We start from the raw sequence: 13,988 nt of genomic DNA on the forward strand, positions 1-13,988 counted from the left end.
AGGTGGAGGGTCCGTCATGGTCTGGGGCGGTGTGTCACATCATCATCGGACTGAGCTTGTTGTCATTGCAGGCAATGTCAATGCTGTGCGTTACAGGGAAGACATCCTCCTCCCTCATGTCGTACCCTTCCTGCAGGCTCATCCTGACATGACCCTCCAGCATGACAATGCCCCTAGCCATACTGCTCGTTCTGTGCGTGATTCACTGCAAGACAGGAATGTCAGTGTTCTGCCATGGCCAGCGAAGAGCTCGGACCTCAATCCCATTGAGCCGTCTGGGACCTGCTGGATCTGAGAAATGTCCGGGAACTTGCAGGTGCCTTGGTGGAAGAGCGGGGTATCATCTCACAGCAAGAACTGGCAAATCTGGTGCAGTCCATGAGGAAGAGATGCACTGCAGTACTTAATGCAGCTGGTGGCCACACCAGATACTGACTGTTACTTTTGATTTTGACCCCCCCTTTGTTCAGGGACACATTATTCCATTTATGTTAGTCACATGTCTGTGGAACTTGTTCAGTTTATGTCTCAGTTGTTGAATCTTGTTATGTTCATACAAATATTTACACATGTTAAGTTTACTGAAAATAAACTCAGTTGACAGTGAGAGGACGTTTCTTTTTTTGCTGAGTTTATATTCCAGTGAAACTGAATATCATTCACTCAGAAATGTTATTATTCTGCTGGAGGTGTAAAGCACAAAAGGGGACATATTTGCATATGTTGTGGTCTTGAATTCTGGCAAAGAGTAAGTTATTTTATCTCAGCATGTCTACAGATTCTCTCTTCTCCCTGTTTTTGCTTGCTTGGAAATGTTGTTACTGGAGACTGTTATCAGAAGAAACTGTGTAACTTAGCATTTATAGTGTCGGATAAATGCATTGCCATTAATTGGAAGGATAGTTATCCTCCCACAATGTATGGAATAAATGTCAAGCTATGTACAGTATCACTAGATTTGTTTTAAGATGAAGGGTATGCTGTGCAACTTTCATAAGGTCTGGATGCCTTATATGGAATATAGTACGAGAAAAGGAGTCTGCATTGAAATTTCCCAGATCAGGGGAGATCAAGGGAGATACACTACCTTTTAAAAGTTTGGGGTCACTTAGAAATGTCCTTGTTTTCCATGAAAACATACATGAAATGAGTTGCAAAATTAGTAGGAAATATAGTCAAGACATTGACAAGGTTATAAATAATGATTTTAAATTTAAATAGTAATTGTGTCCTTCAAACTTTTCTTTCGTCCATTTGCAGCAATTGCAGCCTTGCAGACCTTTGGCATTCTAGTTGTCAATTTGTTAAGGTAATGTGAAGAGATTTCACCCCATGCTTCCTGAAGCACCTCCCACAAATTGAATTGACTTAATGGGCACTTCTTACGTACCATACGGTCAAGCTGCAAATAAAAATGCCAGGGAGGAGTTGTGACAGGGTAGGAAATAAAGTGTTGATAAGTGTTTCCGAGGGGACCCTATAAGCTTTGGCTACATTAAATAGCTACTTCATGTAGCTAACATATTCTTGCTTTGCATATTCCTCTTTGATTTAGAAGATACTGTTGCAAAAACAACATGCTGAATTAGGTCTACACAATTATTGGTATTATCAGGCTGTATTAGTTGGCTACATTTGCTCTTACTCAGTACATTTATTAGCTAGCTAGCTATTAGCATTAGCGGCTAACAATTAGCATCTCACAAGATTTAGGGCAACTTGCTAAGAAAAAACAAACTAGCTGTTTGCTGATGTAAGAAACACAAACTAATAGTTTAATTATAGAACGCTAGTGGATGTATATTAAGAAGCAAAGTTAAAACCGCAGTTCTCGTCAACATTGTTGCATGTGCTACATTGACTATGCAGACTGAACGCAAGTGTCTCCTGGTTGAGGAACATCAAATGCGCTCCTTGAGTGTAAGGGGGCGTGGCTAGGTCTGTGTGGAAAGTGGCACGGAGAGAAAGAGTGGAGAGAGATGACTCAAGTAGCGAAGTAAACTCTAAAAATTGCCAGTACACAGTATCACATTTAACAAACCAAACATTCAAACCAAAACATGCTTTGGGTCATTGTCCTGTTGTAGGAGGAAATTGGCTCCAATTAAGTGCCGTCCACAAGGTATGGCATTGCATTGCAAAATGGCGTGATAGCCTTCCTTCTTCAATATCCCTTTTACCCTGTGCAAATCTCCCACTTTACCACCACCAAAGCACCCCCAGACCATCACATGGCCTCCACCATGCTTGACAGATGGCGTTAAACACTCCTCCAGCATCTTTACATTTTCTCTGCATCTCACGAATGTTCTTTGTGATCCGAACACCTCAAACTTAGATTTGTCTGTCCATCACTTTTTTCCCAATCTTCTTCTGTCCAGTGTCTGTGTTCTTTTGCCCATCTTAATCTTTTCTTTTTATTGGCCAGTCTGAGATATGGCTTTTTCTTTACAGCATCCCGGAGTCGCCTCTTCACTGTTGACGTTACTCAGTTGTGCACCGGGGCCTCCCACTCCTCTTTCTATTCTGGTTAGAGCCCGTTTGTGCTGTTCTGTGAAGAAGAAAGGTCTTTGTTTCGGGCCATTTTGAGCCTGTAATCGAACCCACAAATGCTGATGCTCCAGATACTCAACTAGTCTAAAGAAGGCCAGTTGTATTGCTTCTTTAATCAGCACCACAGTTTTCAGCTGTGCTAACATAACTTTAAAAGGGTTTTCTAATGATCAATTAGCCTTTTAAAATGATAAACGTGGATTAGCTAACACAACGTGCCATTGGAACACAGGAGTGATGGTTGCTGATAATGGGCCTCTGTACGCCTATGTAGATATTCCATAAAAAATCTGCCGTTTTCAGCTACAATAGCCATTTACAACATTAACAATGTCTACACTGTATTTCTGATCAATTTGATGTTATTTTAATGGACGAAAAAAATGCTTTTCGTTTATAAACAAGGACATTTCTAAGTGACCCCAAACTTTTTAACAGTAGAATACCTATTTAGGCAATCCATAGCCGCTGGGCTGCTCAGTCCTGGTTCTGGGGGTCTGCTGTCCTGTGTGGTGTCACTCTGCCCTTGGCCTAACACACCTGAAACCAATAATGAATGTTTCACCAAGATCCTAAAGCTGAGTGGGGTGTGTTTGGGTTGGGCCATGGACCACTAGGGGCAGGACGGGGTGACCCAGCTATATTGTGTGCAAGTAAAAAGACCTCTACAGTACTATTGTTCATATGATATGAATTATATGGAGGGTGTACTGTTTCTGTGTGTTAATGTGTAGTTTTATGTGTGTTTTCATTAAACCTTTGTTTTCCATACCTTGGGAAGGAACTTGTGTTGTGAGAGAGTTCAGTTATTGACTAAACTGGTGGGGTTCGGGCGTGTAGGTGGCTCGGATTGGCTGGGTGGTCTGGCTGAAATTTGATATATTTAAAATATATCTTGTTGTTCTTTATAATGTTGAAATAAACATGGTATACATTCACTGTATACATGAATCGCAGCAAAGTCGGTTCCTGTTTCAGTCATGTTAGCGTGGTTCAAACAAAAACATCCTAATGATTGAATGGCAATAGAGCCTCCGACAATGCAGGCAATGGCTGTAGAATTAAGTTGGTGAAGAGAAACTGTAAAAACTTGCAGTCAAAACTTAATGTTTTTTACAAGACATTTTTGTAAAAAAAAAATGTATGCGCAAGTCGGACAATTGTTAAACCCCATAATGCAACACACTGAAAGGTCACCGACTTGATACAAATGACCCGCTTGTACACGCCCAAACGTAGCTCAGAAATGAAGTCATGGGCGTTGATTGGGAATGTTTTGGCTATGCTACTGGCTAGCTAGCTAGTTTAACAGGGGAAGCAGCTTTCGTGGATTTGCATTTAATTTGCACTTCAATGGAGGACCGGACCGATGGATGGTTATCTGAGGGATGTTTGAAGCATGTAGACGAGAGTCACCCCGGTCCACCGAACGCATGGGTAGAAAATGATCAACAGCACCAGTACGAGGAAGCGCAGACGGAGAAAACGGGTTCGAATGTCCCTCCATATTCTACTACAGTACTGTAGCAACAAACTTTTGAGCCGTCACTAGCCAGCTTGCTGCTAGGTGACTGGCTAGCTAACTACACAGCTAGCTATTATATAAAAAATGAGCTAGCCCGTTGGCTAATTAGGGGCTTTTTAGAGAACGTTGTTATGGAGTGTTTAGGTAGAAATCTAGATTGATACGGTTAACTAAATTCGTGAACGTTGGCTAGCTAACGACAGTTCGCTGGACATTGACCTTGTGCACCGTCTAATAACCGGACAGCTAACGTAGTTAACTAGCTAACATAAGTTAGCAGCATTGTAAGCCAGAAATGATTTAAGAAATGTGCCAGCGAACAAGTCCAATGTAATTACGTGATACTAACGTTAGTCAACTGAGTGTCACTTTTGCTAACGTTAGCCTTTGCGAATGTAGATAATGCGTTATCTAACGTTATTGCAACACGAACCGGCTTCTCTGGAATGTTCTGCTTTATTTGCTAATTAACATTGGCTATTATTATTAGCTTGCTACGGTAAACAGGAACTTTTTCCTACGTTTATGTAATTGTAAGAGTTATGGTCTGAGTGTTGGCATCAATGGTAAATGTGTTTGATCAGCTGTTTTTTTCAAGTCTATCGTAGCTAGCTAATAGCTATCGTTATTTTTGGGCCTGTTGCTCTTGTCACTTGATCTTTTCTGGCATCATTGGCACAGCCAGTAGATCCGACCCACTTGCTTACAGCTGTACTATGTCTATGGTCGGACGGCATTCCTGTGTATATTAAGACCCCAAGGAGCCGCTGAAGATATAGCTCAGAAAACGTACCTCCAGGGATGATAAATGCATTGTACTCAGAATTGTCCCATTATCCCAACTGTTCCACGAGAAGATTGAATGACTGCTATTAAAACTAGCTGTCGTTCAATCTTCTTGGTGTAGCAGTTGGGATAATGGGACTTTGGAGTACAAAGAATTTTTCATCCTTGGATTGAGGTAAATATTCCTGGCCATATCTCGCTCCGGTAGTGTCTTAATATACAGAGGAATGCTGTCCGACCCTAGTGTCTTAATATACAGAGGAATGCTGTCCGACCCTAGTGCCACTGTAAGCAAGGTCAGATCTGCTGGCTAGTGTTGGCAATCAAGTCATGTGTGCAGGCTTGACTGTCTTTCAAATGTATTCATGTTTAATGTTTAAAATAAATTAAAACATACTAATTAATTAACACTTTCATTCTCAGATTTTGAATTGTCTGCAGGAAATATGGCAGGGGCATCAGAGTTTAGCCATACGACTTCATTGGATAGCCTGTATTGTTATGGACATAGAAAAAACAGGCGTGTATTCCGTTGGGTGAAGATAGTTTAACAAATGTAGGTCTACTCTATGCAAGTACAGTGTATTTGATTGTAATTGTGTATTTTCTTGTCATGTCATCAGGCAATGGAAAAATAAATGGAAGCCCAGTGGAGAGGGAGAGAGAACACCCCGTCTGTTCCTGTGGATGCCCTTCATTACTCAAGCAGCAGACAACTTGAAACCAAAATCTCCCAGGAAGCTCCTCGCCACTCACACAAAAGGCCATAGCAATAGCCATTTTAAAAACAGTATGAATTGCAAAAATGACACGCCTTCAGAGTTGAAAACGCTTGATGGCAAGAGCGAGTCCATTGCTTTACCAAATGGCGTTGTGCTCCTCAACCCTGACCTGTATGCTAACGGCTACCCCAGCATGCCTGGATCAGACAGTGGTGGCAGTGGTTCTGAGAGTGGATACATCACTCCCAAGAAACGCTGGGCTCAGCGGAGTGCAATGGCAGAGGAGAGTGTGACTGCTCGGCAGGAGAAGGCTGTTCTACAGGCAGTTATGGTCACTAACAAACATGACACGGAGCCTCACACTCCAGAGGCTGCCGATACAGCAGCAGGCTCTCAGTCTCCCACCTCCATCACAGGTGTCCCACCTGTGGCTCAGGCCCCTGTGGTTCAGGTTGGTGAACTACAGTGTAAGAACTCTGACGGCAAGGCTGCTGCAGGCTCTGTTAAAAAGCTGGAAGACAGACTAAGCAAAGCTAAGCTTACCTCACCAAAAAAGGATTCATGGACCCTCTTTAAACCACCCCCTGTCTTTCCTGTGGACAATAGTAGTGCCAAAACAGTGCCCAAGGTCAGTTATGCAAGTAAAGTGAAAGAGAATCTAAACAAAGCAGGTGACACCTCACCTCCCCAGTCCCAGGTGCCCACCAGACTCTCCCAAGTCCCCATGTCTGCTGTCAAAACCATCACCTCTCCTAGCTTCACCAATGGACTCCTATCTGGAGAGGGGAATAGCTGCCCCCTCCCTGCGCCACTTTTCACCACTACTGTTTGCACTGGAGCAATGCATGTCTCCCTTCCCCGCAAGTGGGAGAACGAAGCATCCTTGTCCAGCAATGGCACTAATATGTCAGGCACCCCCTCCGTTACTACCAGAGAACTGAGAAAGCCCAGTCTCCTTGTTTACCCCCTGGCCACTTCAAATATGCAACCAGCCCTCCCCAGCGCCCGCCAAGTGGACTCACCTGCCTCTAAGACAAATCCCAAAGCTCTGGTGGACATTTTCCAGAACCAGTGGGGGCTGTCGTTCATCAACGAGCCCAGTGCAGGGCCTGAGGTGGGGCCGGCAGTGGGGCAGCCAGCCTTGAAAGGCCAGATCGTGGAGATCACCTTTCAGGGAGGTGGCCCTACAGCTTTGCCTCTGCAGGTCTCTGCCACCTCCACTCTGAGACCTGACAAGCCCCTCTTCCCAAGAGCTTACAAGCAGGACCAACAAACTATCTCCCAAGGCCAAAGCAATGTTGGGAAATCAGGCCCTCACTTGGCACCTGGCCCTGATGTTGCGCTGGGAGGCCACGCCCCTGGCACAGACACTCTGATTGGTGAGGCTGGGAGTAGATGTGCCATAGTGTCCTCTTCTAAGGACCCTGGAGCTGAGTTGCCTCTTGCCTCCCATGCTCATCCTGTGTCTGCTCTGGTGAAGGAGCACAGCCACCACAAGGGTTGTGTCCCAAGATCTTGGGGGGCGTTCGATTTAAAAGCTGCTGTTATCTATCACACTAAAGGTAGGTAGCTATTGCCTCTGATCATTCAAAGTTAAATAATTGTCCTGCTATGGCATTAGAACAGAAAGAGAATGGTGCATGTATAACTACTGTATTATCAATCTCTCACTGTACTAAACACATTGTTTTTATATTTTTACAGAGATTGAAAATATTCAGAATTTACAAAAACAAGGTAAGCTTGTAATTCCTGCTGTATGATTGTGGAGAGATTTTCAAGAACCTGAAATGCCTTATTGGTATAGTATGTCTGAGCTAAGCAAATCTGACGTGTCCTACTTCCCTCTAGATTCAAAAGGAGTTGTGTTCTATGAGCAGTCCAAGGATGGGCCTGTTCAGTTAAGTCATGACTGAGTGCTACGCCCTCTCCTGGCCGCTGCCTCATTAATTGGTTCCCTCTCCTTTCTGAGACTCATGTGCAGGACTAATTTGATGTGAGCAGCTTGTGCTGTAGAGGGGGGGCAGGCACAGTATAGCAGCACCACAGACAGAGACCACACTGAGCCTCTTACAGGGATGCTGTCATTCGGGAGATTACAGGTTGGTTGAACAGTGGGGGAACAAAACTGTTTGACAGGAAACGTGTCAGCAAGAGTGACTCCTACATTTCGCCCTCAATTCCCATGTTCAGAGAGAGGCTTGTTGAGGACATCAAGTGACATGGGATGCTCAGACAGTCAATCACCACCTCGGCATTCCCGCCACATCTTTGGAATCACAGGATACTCTCAGCCTGTCATGGAAGATGAAACATTTTGATATCTTTAGGAATTCAAGATGTTCATATTTGACCTGTATCACAGATGCGTAATTTTGAATTCAGACAGAATTAAATGGGTAAGGCTTGAACATTTTAGAATGGTTGCCTTCTAGATGTGTAAACTGTGCTGCAAGGTGAAAACAAGTTGGGGTTTTCTGCTTGTATTCTAGGTTAGATGCAAGCAACCAAATATCATGGGGGAGGCTTTTGTAAGCCCCTGCAAAACATATATATTTTTGGGACTTTTGGTTCACATGTTATTTTTCCCTTTTAACATAATTACCCTCATTAGAAATCCCAGGTCATTGGGTGGGTAGATGGATGGAACTTGTTCAAATTATGAGAATATGCATCCCTCTCCCATTGAGGCCTAGGTCTGTACTGCCTAAAAGTTCTGTTTCAATTCTTTGGACTCTGTTAATACCGGACTGTTCTTTTTGGGATGTTTTTCTCAGGATGTGTGGTGGTGGTTACCAACACTGTGCAGAGGCTATACTTTTTCATTTTTATATTTTCTGTTAATCATCTACTTTATAAATCCAGGTTATGCTTAGCATGCTACATCTACTTACCATCTCAATGCTCCAATGAGTGCCGCATATTTGTGTACATTTTCTTTTAACATTTCGTTTTTGAAGTTCTAGGGAGTCTTTCTCATTGGATTTTGCACAGGATTGGCACTTAGGCAGTGACCACTGTTTTGTACTGTAGGAATGCTCTAGAGATTCATGCAGGGCAGTATTTTAACCAGAACTATGCAAATGTTCGTGTTACAAATCTCCTATTGACATCAATACAGGATTTAGCTTAAATTTAGGACCGATGTCTCAAGTCCGTTTCACCTCCAGAGGAGAATTGTTAGTATTTAGTATTTTTTTTATTTCTTATTCATAGGGAAAGGAACAGTCCTTTCTGAGGATGTTAGTTGAGGAGTTCTCTCTCCCGAGTCCCCATACGTGAATTTAATCAGCCTACATTATGATAACTGATCACCATTTTAAATGTAGATTTATCTATTTAATTCCAGTCAAATTTAGTTATTAACTAAATTAAATGTCTATTTATACCAACCAACTCTTTGGCCCCTAACAATTACAGCACCTTTAAGTAGGACAGTCTGTTTATGATCTAATATAGTTATTGCCAAAAAGTTTTGTCCATGTTAATAATCAACCATGCCAAACTAAGCCAGAGTACATCTTTGAACATTCTGTTTGTCTATGCTTGGGTATTAATTTAGTTTAGCTCTTTACTTAATATTAATTTCAATTCTGGGGATTGTCAGGCTGTGATCAGTTTGAGAATTTTAACTAACTTTTAGGTTGGTTTCTCAGACTGGGTCACGCTTTTTAGGAGGTCAGTGTTTTAATTGTCGGGGTTAATGTGAAAATATAAAAGTCTGTATTTGACTGATAATGGTTAATTTATGCCATCTTAATTCCCTTAGTTTGTGTCCCTCTAAATCGCAATTCAAATATTAGAAAGCAATCTAATAGCTCTGACGTTTTCATTTGGTACTAAAATTATACTACAGTACAGTGTATTTAGAAGTTGTGCCATGTTGTCGACTGTTCATGCTGTCATGTGTTAAGTTAATTGTTGCTCACTTTTCTTTTCCTGCTGTAGTTATGCTAAGGATTAACAAAAGTTGTCACAGTTTCTAAATCTATTAAAAATGTGTTGAAAATTAGCTGAAACTTCCTGTATTCTTATTTAAATGACTTACGGCTGCACACAAGTCTATTTACAATAACTTCCCCTTAAATGAATTCAGTCCCATTAATTTCCATACATAAGTAGCTGTTTTTCCTCGTCTCAAGATCTGAGGTTTGAATGGATTAAGAGAGACTCACACAAAGCCAGGAAGGTATAGAGCAGGGGTATTCAACTCTGGACCTTGAAGCCCGTTACAGTGTTTTTTCGTTGTTCCTCCCTAATCAGGGATTTAGACCTGGGACACCAACCAGGTGGGTGCAATTATGAGGTAGAACAGAAATCAAGCAGGCTCTGGCCCTCCTAGGGTAAGCGGTGGATATCCCTTCCCCTAGGACCTGTGGAGCCTGCTGGTTTTCTATTCTACCTGATAATTCCATCACCCTGGTGTCCCAGGTCTAAATCAGTCCCTGATTAGAGCGGAGCAATGAAGGGGGGGCAGAGCAGTGGAACTGGTGTTAAGGTTTAGAGTTGAGTTTGAGTGGTATAGAGTAATACTAGTGGACCTAACAGATTCTAAACATGCTGTGAGTGTTCCTCTACAGTGGTTAGACAAGGATGTTTAAGTCATAGCTCAACACCCCCCTTTACCAATGGCATGAGTGTGTCACTGAGTAGAAAGAGACATCTGAAAATGGAGGTACTACCTCTTTAACCAGTCACTTTAACAGAGAAGTTCTGTTTTCTCTTGCTGTCGGTGCCTCCTGTTAGATGTGATGTTTGGAGACTAACATGCTGGAAATTGTGAAACTTAACAGGAGATAAGGGAAACACAATTTGTTTCACATTGTATTAATAAAACCTTGTTGACATTTGTATGCAGTTAGACATGCTTTTGGTAAGGAAGTCAAATATTGTTGTTACTGATAATGAATGAAGATCAACATCACAGATGCGACAGAATGACCAGACAAAGCAAGAATACAGATTTAATATACCATACACAGCATTATCTGACAATAGAAAAACATCCACAGCAATCAAAATACTTTTACTGAATCATTAAAATATCAACATTAGGCTACATAAAATGAGTGATGTGATACATGAACAATTTGATTGCTTCACCTGTTGATAAGACCAGGGTCAGAATCCATTGAATCATTGTTATAGAGCTAAATGTGTCTCTAAAAGATAGTGAAGACAAGACCAATGCACACCTCTCCAACACTCAGGACTATGAGTAGAGTGCTAGGAAACAGTGTTGTGGCAGTTAAACTATTATATCAATTTGTGCTGTATTTAACTGTATTTTCTCACTGTCACACTGGTGTTCACTGGTAAGATCCTCAAAGTTTTATCATGATGAAATATAGGGTAGACTGTCTTTGTGAAAGTGTGTGTGATTGTGTGTATGTGTATGTTTTTATCAAGGTCAAAGAATGACAGCTTTGCCTTGGCCCAGTCCAGATGCACTCTCATCTTTTGGGGAAAGTGATCTACTGTGAGGTCATGGAGATTTGGCTTTGGGGACATTTCTAGGTATGCACCACAAGTAGTCCAAACACCCCAGGATTCATTTGGAATATCGCTACAATTATTAGGCCTGTTGGCATGCATAGTGGTCACACCTACAGCCCAATAGTAACCATCCAAATTCTCAATATCCCAGCTGTGTGTTCCTGAGTTAAAACCCTCAGAGCCTAGGACACATCCATCAATCCTCTCTGGGTTGTCAGGAAGCTGTAGTGCTCTATCAGCATCCCTTAAGCTGGTCAAGTCCTCGGACAGAATGAGACGTGTGCCTGCAGTATTGGGGTCCAGGATTACAGGAGCTGATGAGAGAATTTAACTTTATCATTTACTCTGGAAATTACCCACAAGTTTAATTGATACTAACATTAAATATGAGCATTGCAATAAATATAATAACATTGTTTTTATTATTCAGAACAGTATGGGGGTCACTACTGGATTTCATCTGAATTTGCCTTTTAAACTCCTTTGACTGATACTGTTCTAGGACTAAGAACAAGGCGCAGACGAAAACTACTGTTGTTTTTTGTTGTTGCTGTAAAACACTCACTGTAATGAACAATCCCTTGCATCTTCACTCAGACTCTGAACTGCAGGTTGCCCAGGTGTTTGGCCACTTCTATCAGCGCTCTGGAAACCCTCTCTGCATCCGGCAGTGGGTGCTGGGCTCTCGAAGAACGTTTAGTGTTCAATACTGCTCTGATGATGGGTTCTGAACCACAGAGAGGAGATACAGGATTAAGATCACTTACCTTTTCACAGAGGCCTTGGAGTTCTGAAGAGGAACAAGAAAGCAGGTGAGATGCAAATCAGTGTTATCAATAAAATAAACAGTAAATAATACTGTAGAGAACGGCAGGGCAGGGAAGCAAACTCAGGTCACCGGCGTGAAAGGCACCTATGCATTCCTACTTGGTAGGAATTGTAAATTGGCTCATATAGCGAGGATCGCTATATTGCCCCATCCAAACAGGAAGGAACATGCTTTGACTACTTAGACCCCTCACACATTCTGGGCTGTGCATTCCCATTTCTGACACCAATGTAGTGAATGGGGGCGCAGAGAAGTGAACCCGGGTCACTGACATGAAAGGCAAACACCCTACGCATTGCGCCCCATAGGGTTAACCCACTTGGTGGGAATTGTAACGTGGCTCATATAGGAAGGATTGCTACAATACTCACAATATACAATATCGACTCATAAGATCAAGATCAAGTCTTCAACTCTCAGCTGTTGTTCGATGGCTTTGATTGTGTCTGAAAGTGATGATATTTTTCTGTTCATCTCTATTATCTTGTTCTTCATTCCCTGACTCTTCCGCACCTCTTCCATCCTCACTGCATCTATCCTGGCCGCCTCTTCCTCTCGCAGAAACTGGTACAGCTTTTTAAACTGCTCCTTAATCTGCCTCTCTGTGTACTGGGCTTGGATCTGGAGACAGTGAGAGGAATATCTCAGACATACTGTATCCTCCCCACCGCTGACGGCATCCAATCAAAATTGCTTCACCTCAGTCTTCTGTTACAGTATGATGATGATCTAGAACTGAGTTGACAACAAACAAACTAGCCAAAATGAGTACAATGTTGTTGCATCAATACTCAAATTTCATACCTTGATATGTTTTGCTGTTTTATCACAGGTGAGTTTGATTTCATTAAGGAGCCTCAGTTTATCTTTTAGGGGGTTCAATACAGTCTTGAGTTTCACCTGAAATTTAACATGGGATTCACAAACTTGTTACTCTATGTGAAATTGCTGTGTAGGAAAGACATTTGGTTAAGAGTAAAAAACAAACAGATTTCACATGCTGTATCTTAGCACCAACTATTGTAAAGCACCACGTGCTACATGTTAAAAATAACCCAAATAGAAACAACTACTACAAACTACTGCAATGTATTTTTTCCCCAATACCTTCTCCAAATAATCCTACCTTATGTTCCTGTACAGCTTCCTGTATGGGGATGCAGTCATGCTTTTTATGTTTCCTTGAATCACGACACACCACACAAATGGGCTCTTGATCCTCCATACAGAAGAGATTGAGTTCCTCACCGTGCAGACTGCAGAGCACCTCAGATCCTTCTGAAACGTTCTAACTCCTTTCCTTTAAGACAGCCTCACACAGGTTCTTTACAGCCCGGTTACAGAGTGGATTACCCATTGAAAATACTTCCCTACAAACTGAACATTCCTGAAATCCTCTGCCTCCAGCACTCCTGTAGACAGGCTTTACAGAAGCTGTGGCGACATGATAGGAGGACAGGATCACTGAAGATGTTTAAGCACACAGGACAGGAAAGATCATCTTCTAGGAGAGACCGTCTGGAGGCCATTTTCTCAGTCACACTCGTAATGCCCCACTGTTAGGAATCAGTTAATTTTCACTTTTAAAGACTCACAGTTGTTTGGTAGCAGGCATCTACTATAAGACTACAAACTAAAGGATGTCCTCATCTCCTCCAGTAAGTGATCTGAAAGGTCCTGTGTCATGTACATTGCCCTTTGTTGAACAAAACAGGCAAATAAATAGAATTCTGTCAAAGAGTGCTGTGTTTACTTCCTGTAAAAATACTTCCTGCATTCTGTGTATTACATGTGTATGAGGGGAGGAGCTTCGCAGCTACACACACATACGCAAAAGTCTGTACATAATATATCATAGCAACGAAACTGATTTGTTAATGTTTCTTGCTTCAATCATTGTGAAGAGGGGCTGACTACCCCCTAAATTATGTTAGTGGTAGATGTAGAGGGTCTGTGTGTGAAGGCCTCAAGTTCCTTGTTTATTTCCAAGTTAACCACTGGAGGGCAGTCAAGGTTTCACAGAGCTTGTGTTTTGAAGACAGACACGGCCCTTTACAATGAATAATTTACCCTATAG

General features: G+C 42.1%; 2 protein-coding genes across 5 annotated transcripts; one reads left to right on the forward strand and one right to left on the reverse strand.

Moving 5' to 3' along the window:
• Positions 1-3,774: 3,774 nt before the first annotated feature.
• LOC120018107 (nuclear fragile X mental retardation-interacting protein 2-like) lies at positions 3,775-9,598 on the forward strand. Of its 2 annotated transcripts, none has more exons than XM_038961101.1 (4): positions 3,775-4,042; positions 5,488-7,148; positions 7,291-7,323; positions 7,438-9,598. In XM_038961101.1, the coding sequence occupies exons 2-4, from the start codon at positions 5,552-5,554 to the stop codon at positions 7,500-7,502; spliced, it is 1,695 nt and encodes a 564-aa protein (XP_038817029.1). In that variant the 5' UTR covers positions 3,775-4,042; positions 5,488-5,551; the 3' UTR covers positions 7,503-9,598. The 2 variants fall into 2 exon arrangements, with proteins under 2 accessions (XP_038817029.1, XP_038817030.1); XM_038961102.1 differs by lacking the exon at positions 3,775-4,042 and adding an exon at positions 4,054-4,577.
• A 973-nt stretch (positions 9,599-10,571) lies between these two features.
• LOC120018108 (E3 ubiquitin-protein ligase TRIM17-like) lies at positions 10,572-13,644 on the reverse strand. 3 transcript variants are annotated; one of them, XR_005472176.1, is made up of 4 exons: positions 13,038-13,644; positions 12,716-12,811; positions 11,648-12,532; positions 10,572-11,396 (listed from the first exon to the last, which is right to left on the reverse strand). XR_005472176.1 is itself a non-coding variant. In XM_038961103.1 (3 exons), the coding sequence occupies exons 1-3, from the start codon at positions 13,134-13,136 to the stop codon at positions 12,299-12,301; spliced, it is 429 nt and encodes a 142-aa protein (XP_038817031.1). In that variant the 5' UTR covers positions 13,137-13,644; the 3' UTR covers positions 10,572-12,298. The 3 variants fall into 3 exon arrangements, 1 of the variants encoding a protein (XP_038817031.1); XR_005472177.1 differs by lacking the exon at positions 12,716-12,811 and having other exon boundaries at positions 11,648-11,809; XM_038961103.1 differs by having other exon boundaries at positions 10,572-12,532.
• Between the last annotated feature and the right edge of the window lie 344 nt (positions 13,645-13,988).

Source organism: Salvelinus namaycush, chromosome 23 (assembly GCF_016432855.1).
Source record: "Salvelinus namaycush isolate Seneca chromosome 23, SaNama_1.0, whole genome shotgun sequence".
NCBI classification, from domain to species: domain Eukaryota; kingdom Metazoa; phylum Chordata; class Actinopteri; order Salmoniformes; family Salmonidae; genus Salvelinus; species Salvelinus namaycush.

What these genes read in the sequence shown, in the direction of transcription:
- LOC120018107 (XM_038961101.1), top strand. Translation starts at nt 5,552, where the DNA reads ATGCCCTTCATTACTCAAGCAGCAGACAACTTGAAACCAAAATCTCCC. An exon ending in TGTTATCTATCACACTAAAG is followed by an intron (nt 7,149 to 7,290) that starts GTAGGTAGCTAT and finishes ATATTTTTACAG; the next exon opens with AGATTGAAAATATTCAGAAT. An exon ending in TCAGAATTTACAAAAACAAG is followed by an intron (nt 7,324 to 7,437) that starts GTAAGCTTGTAA and finishes ACTTCCCTCTAG; the next exon opens with ATTCAAAAGGAGTTGTGTTC.
- LOC120018108 (XM_038961103.1), bottom strand. Translation starts at nt 13,136, where the DNA reads ATGGAGGATCAAGAGCCCATTTGTGTGGTGTGTCGTGATTCAAGGAAA. An exon ending in AAGCTGTACAGGAACATAAG is followed by an intron (nt 12,812 to 13,037) that starts GTAGGATTATTT and finishes GTTAAATTTCAG; the next exon opens with GTGAAACTCAAGACTGTATT. An exon ending in AAACAGCAAAACATATCAAG is followed by an intron (nt 12,533 to 12,715) that starts GTATGAAATTTG and finishes CACTGTCTCCAG; the next exon opens with ATCCAAGCCCAGTACACAGA.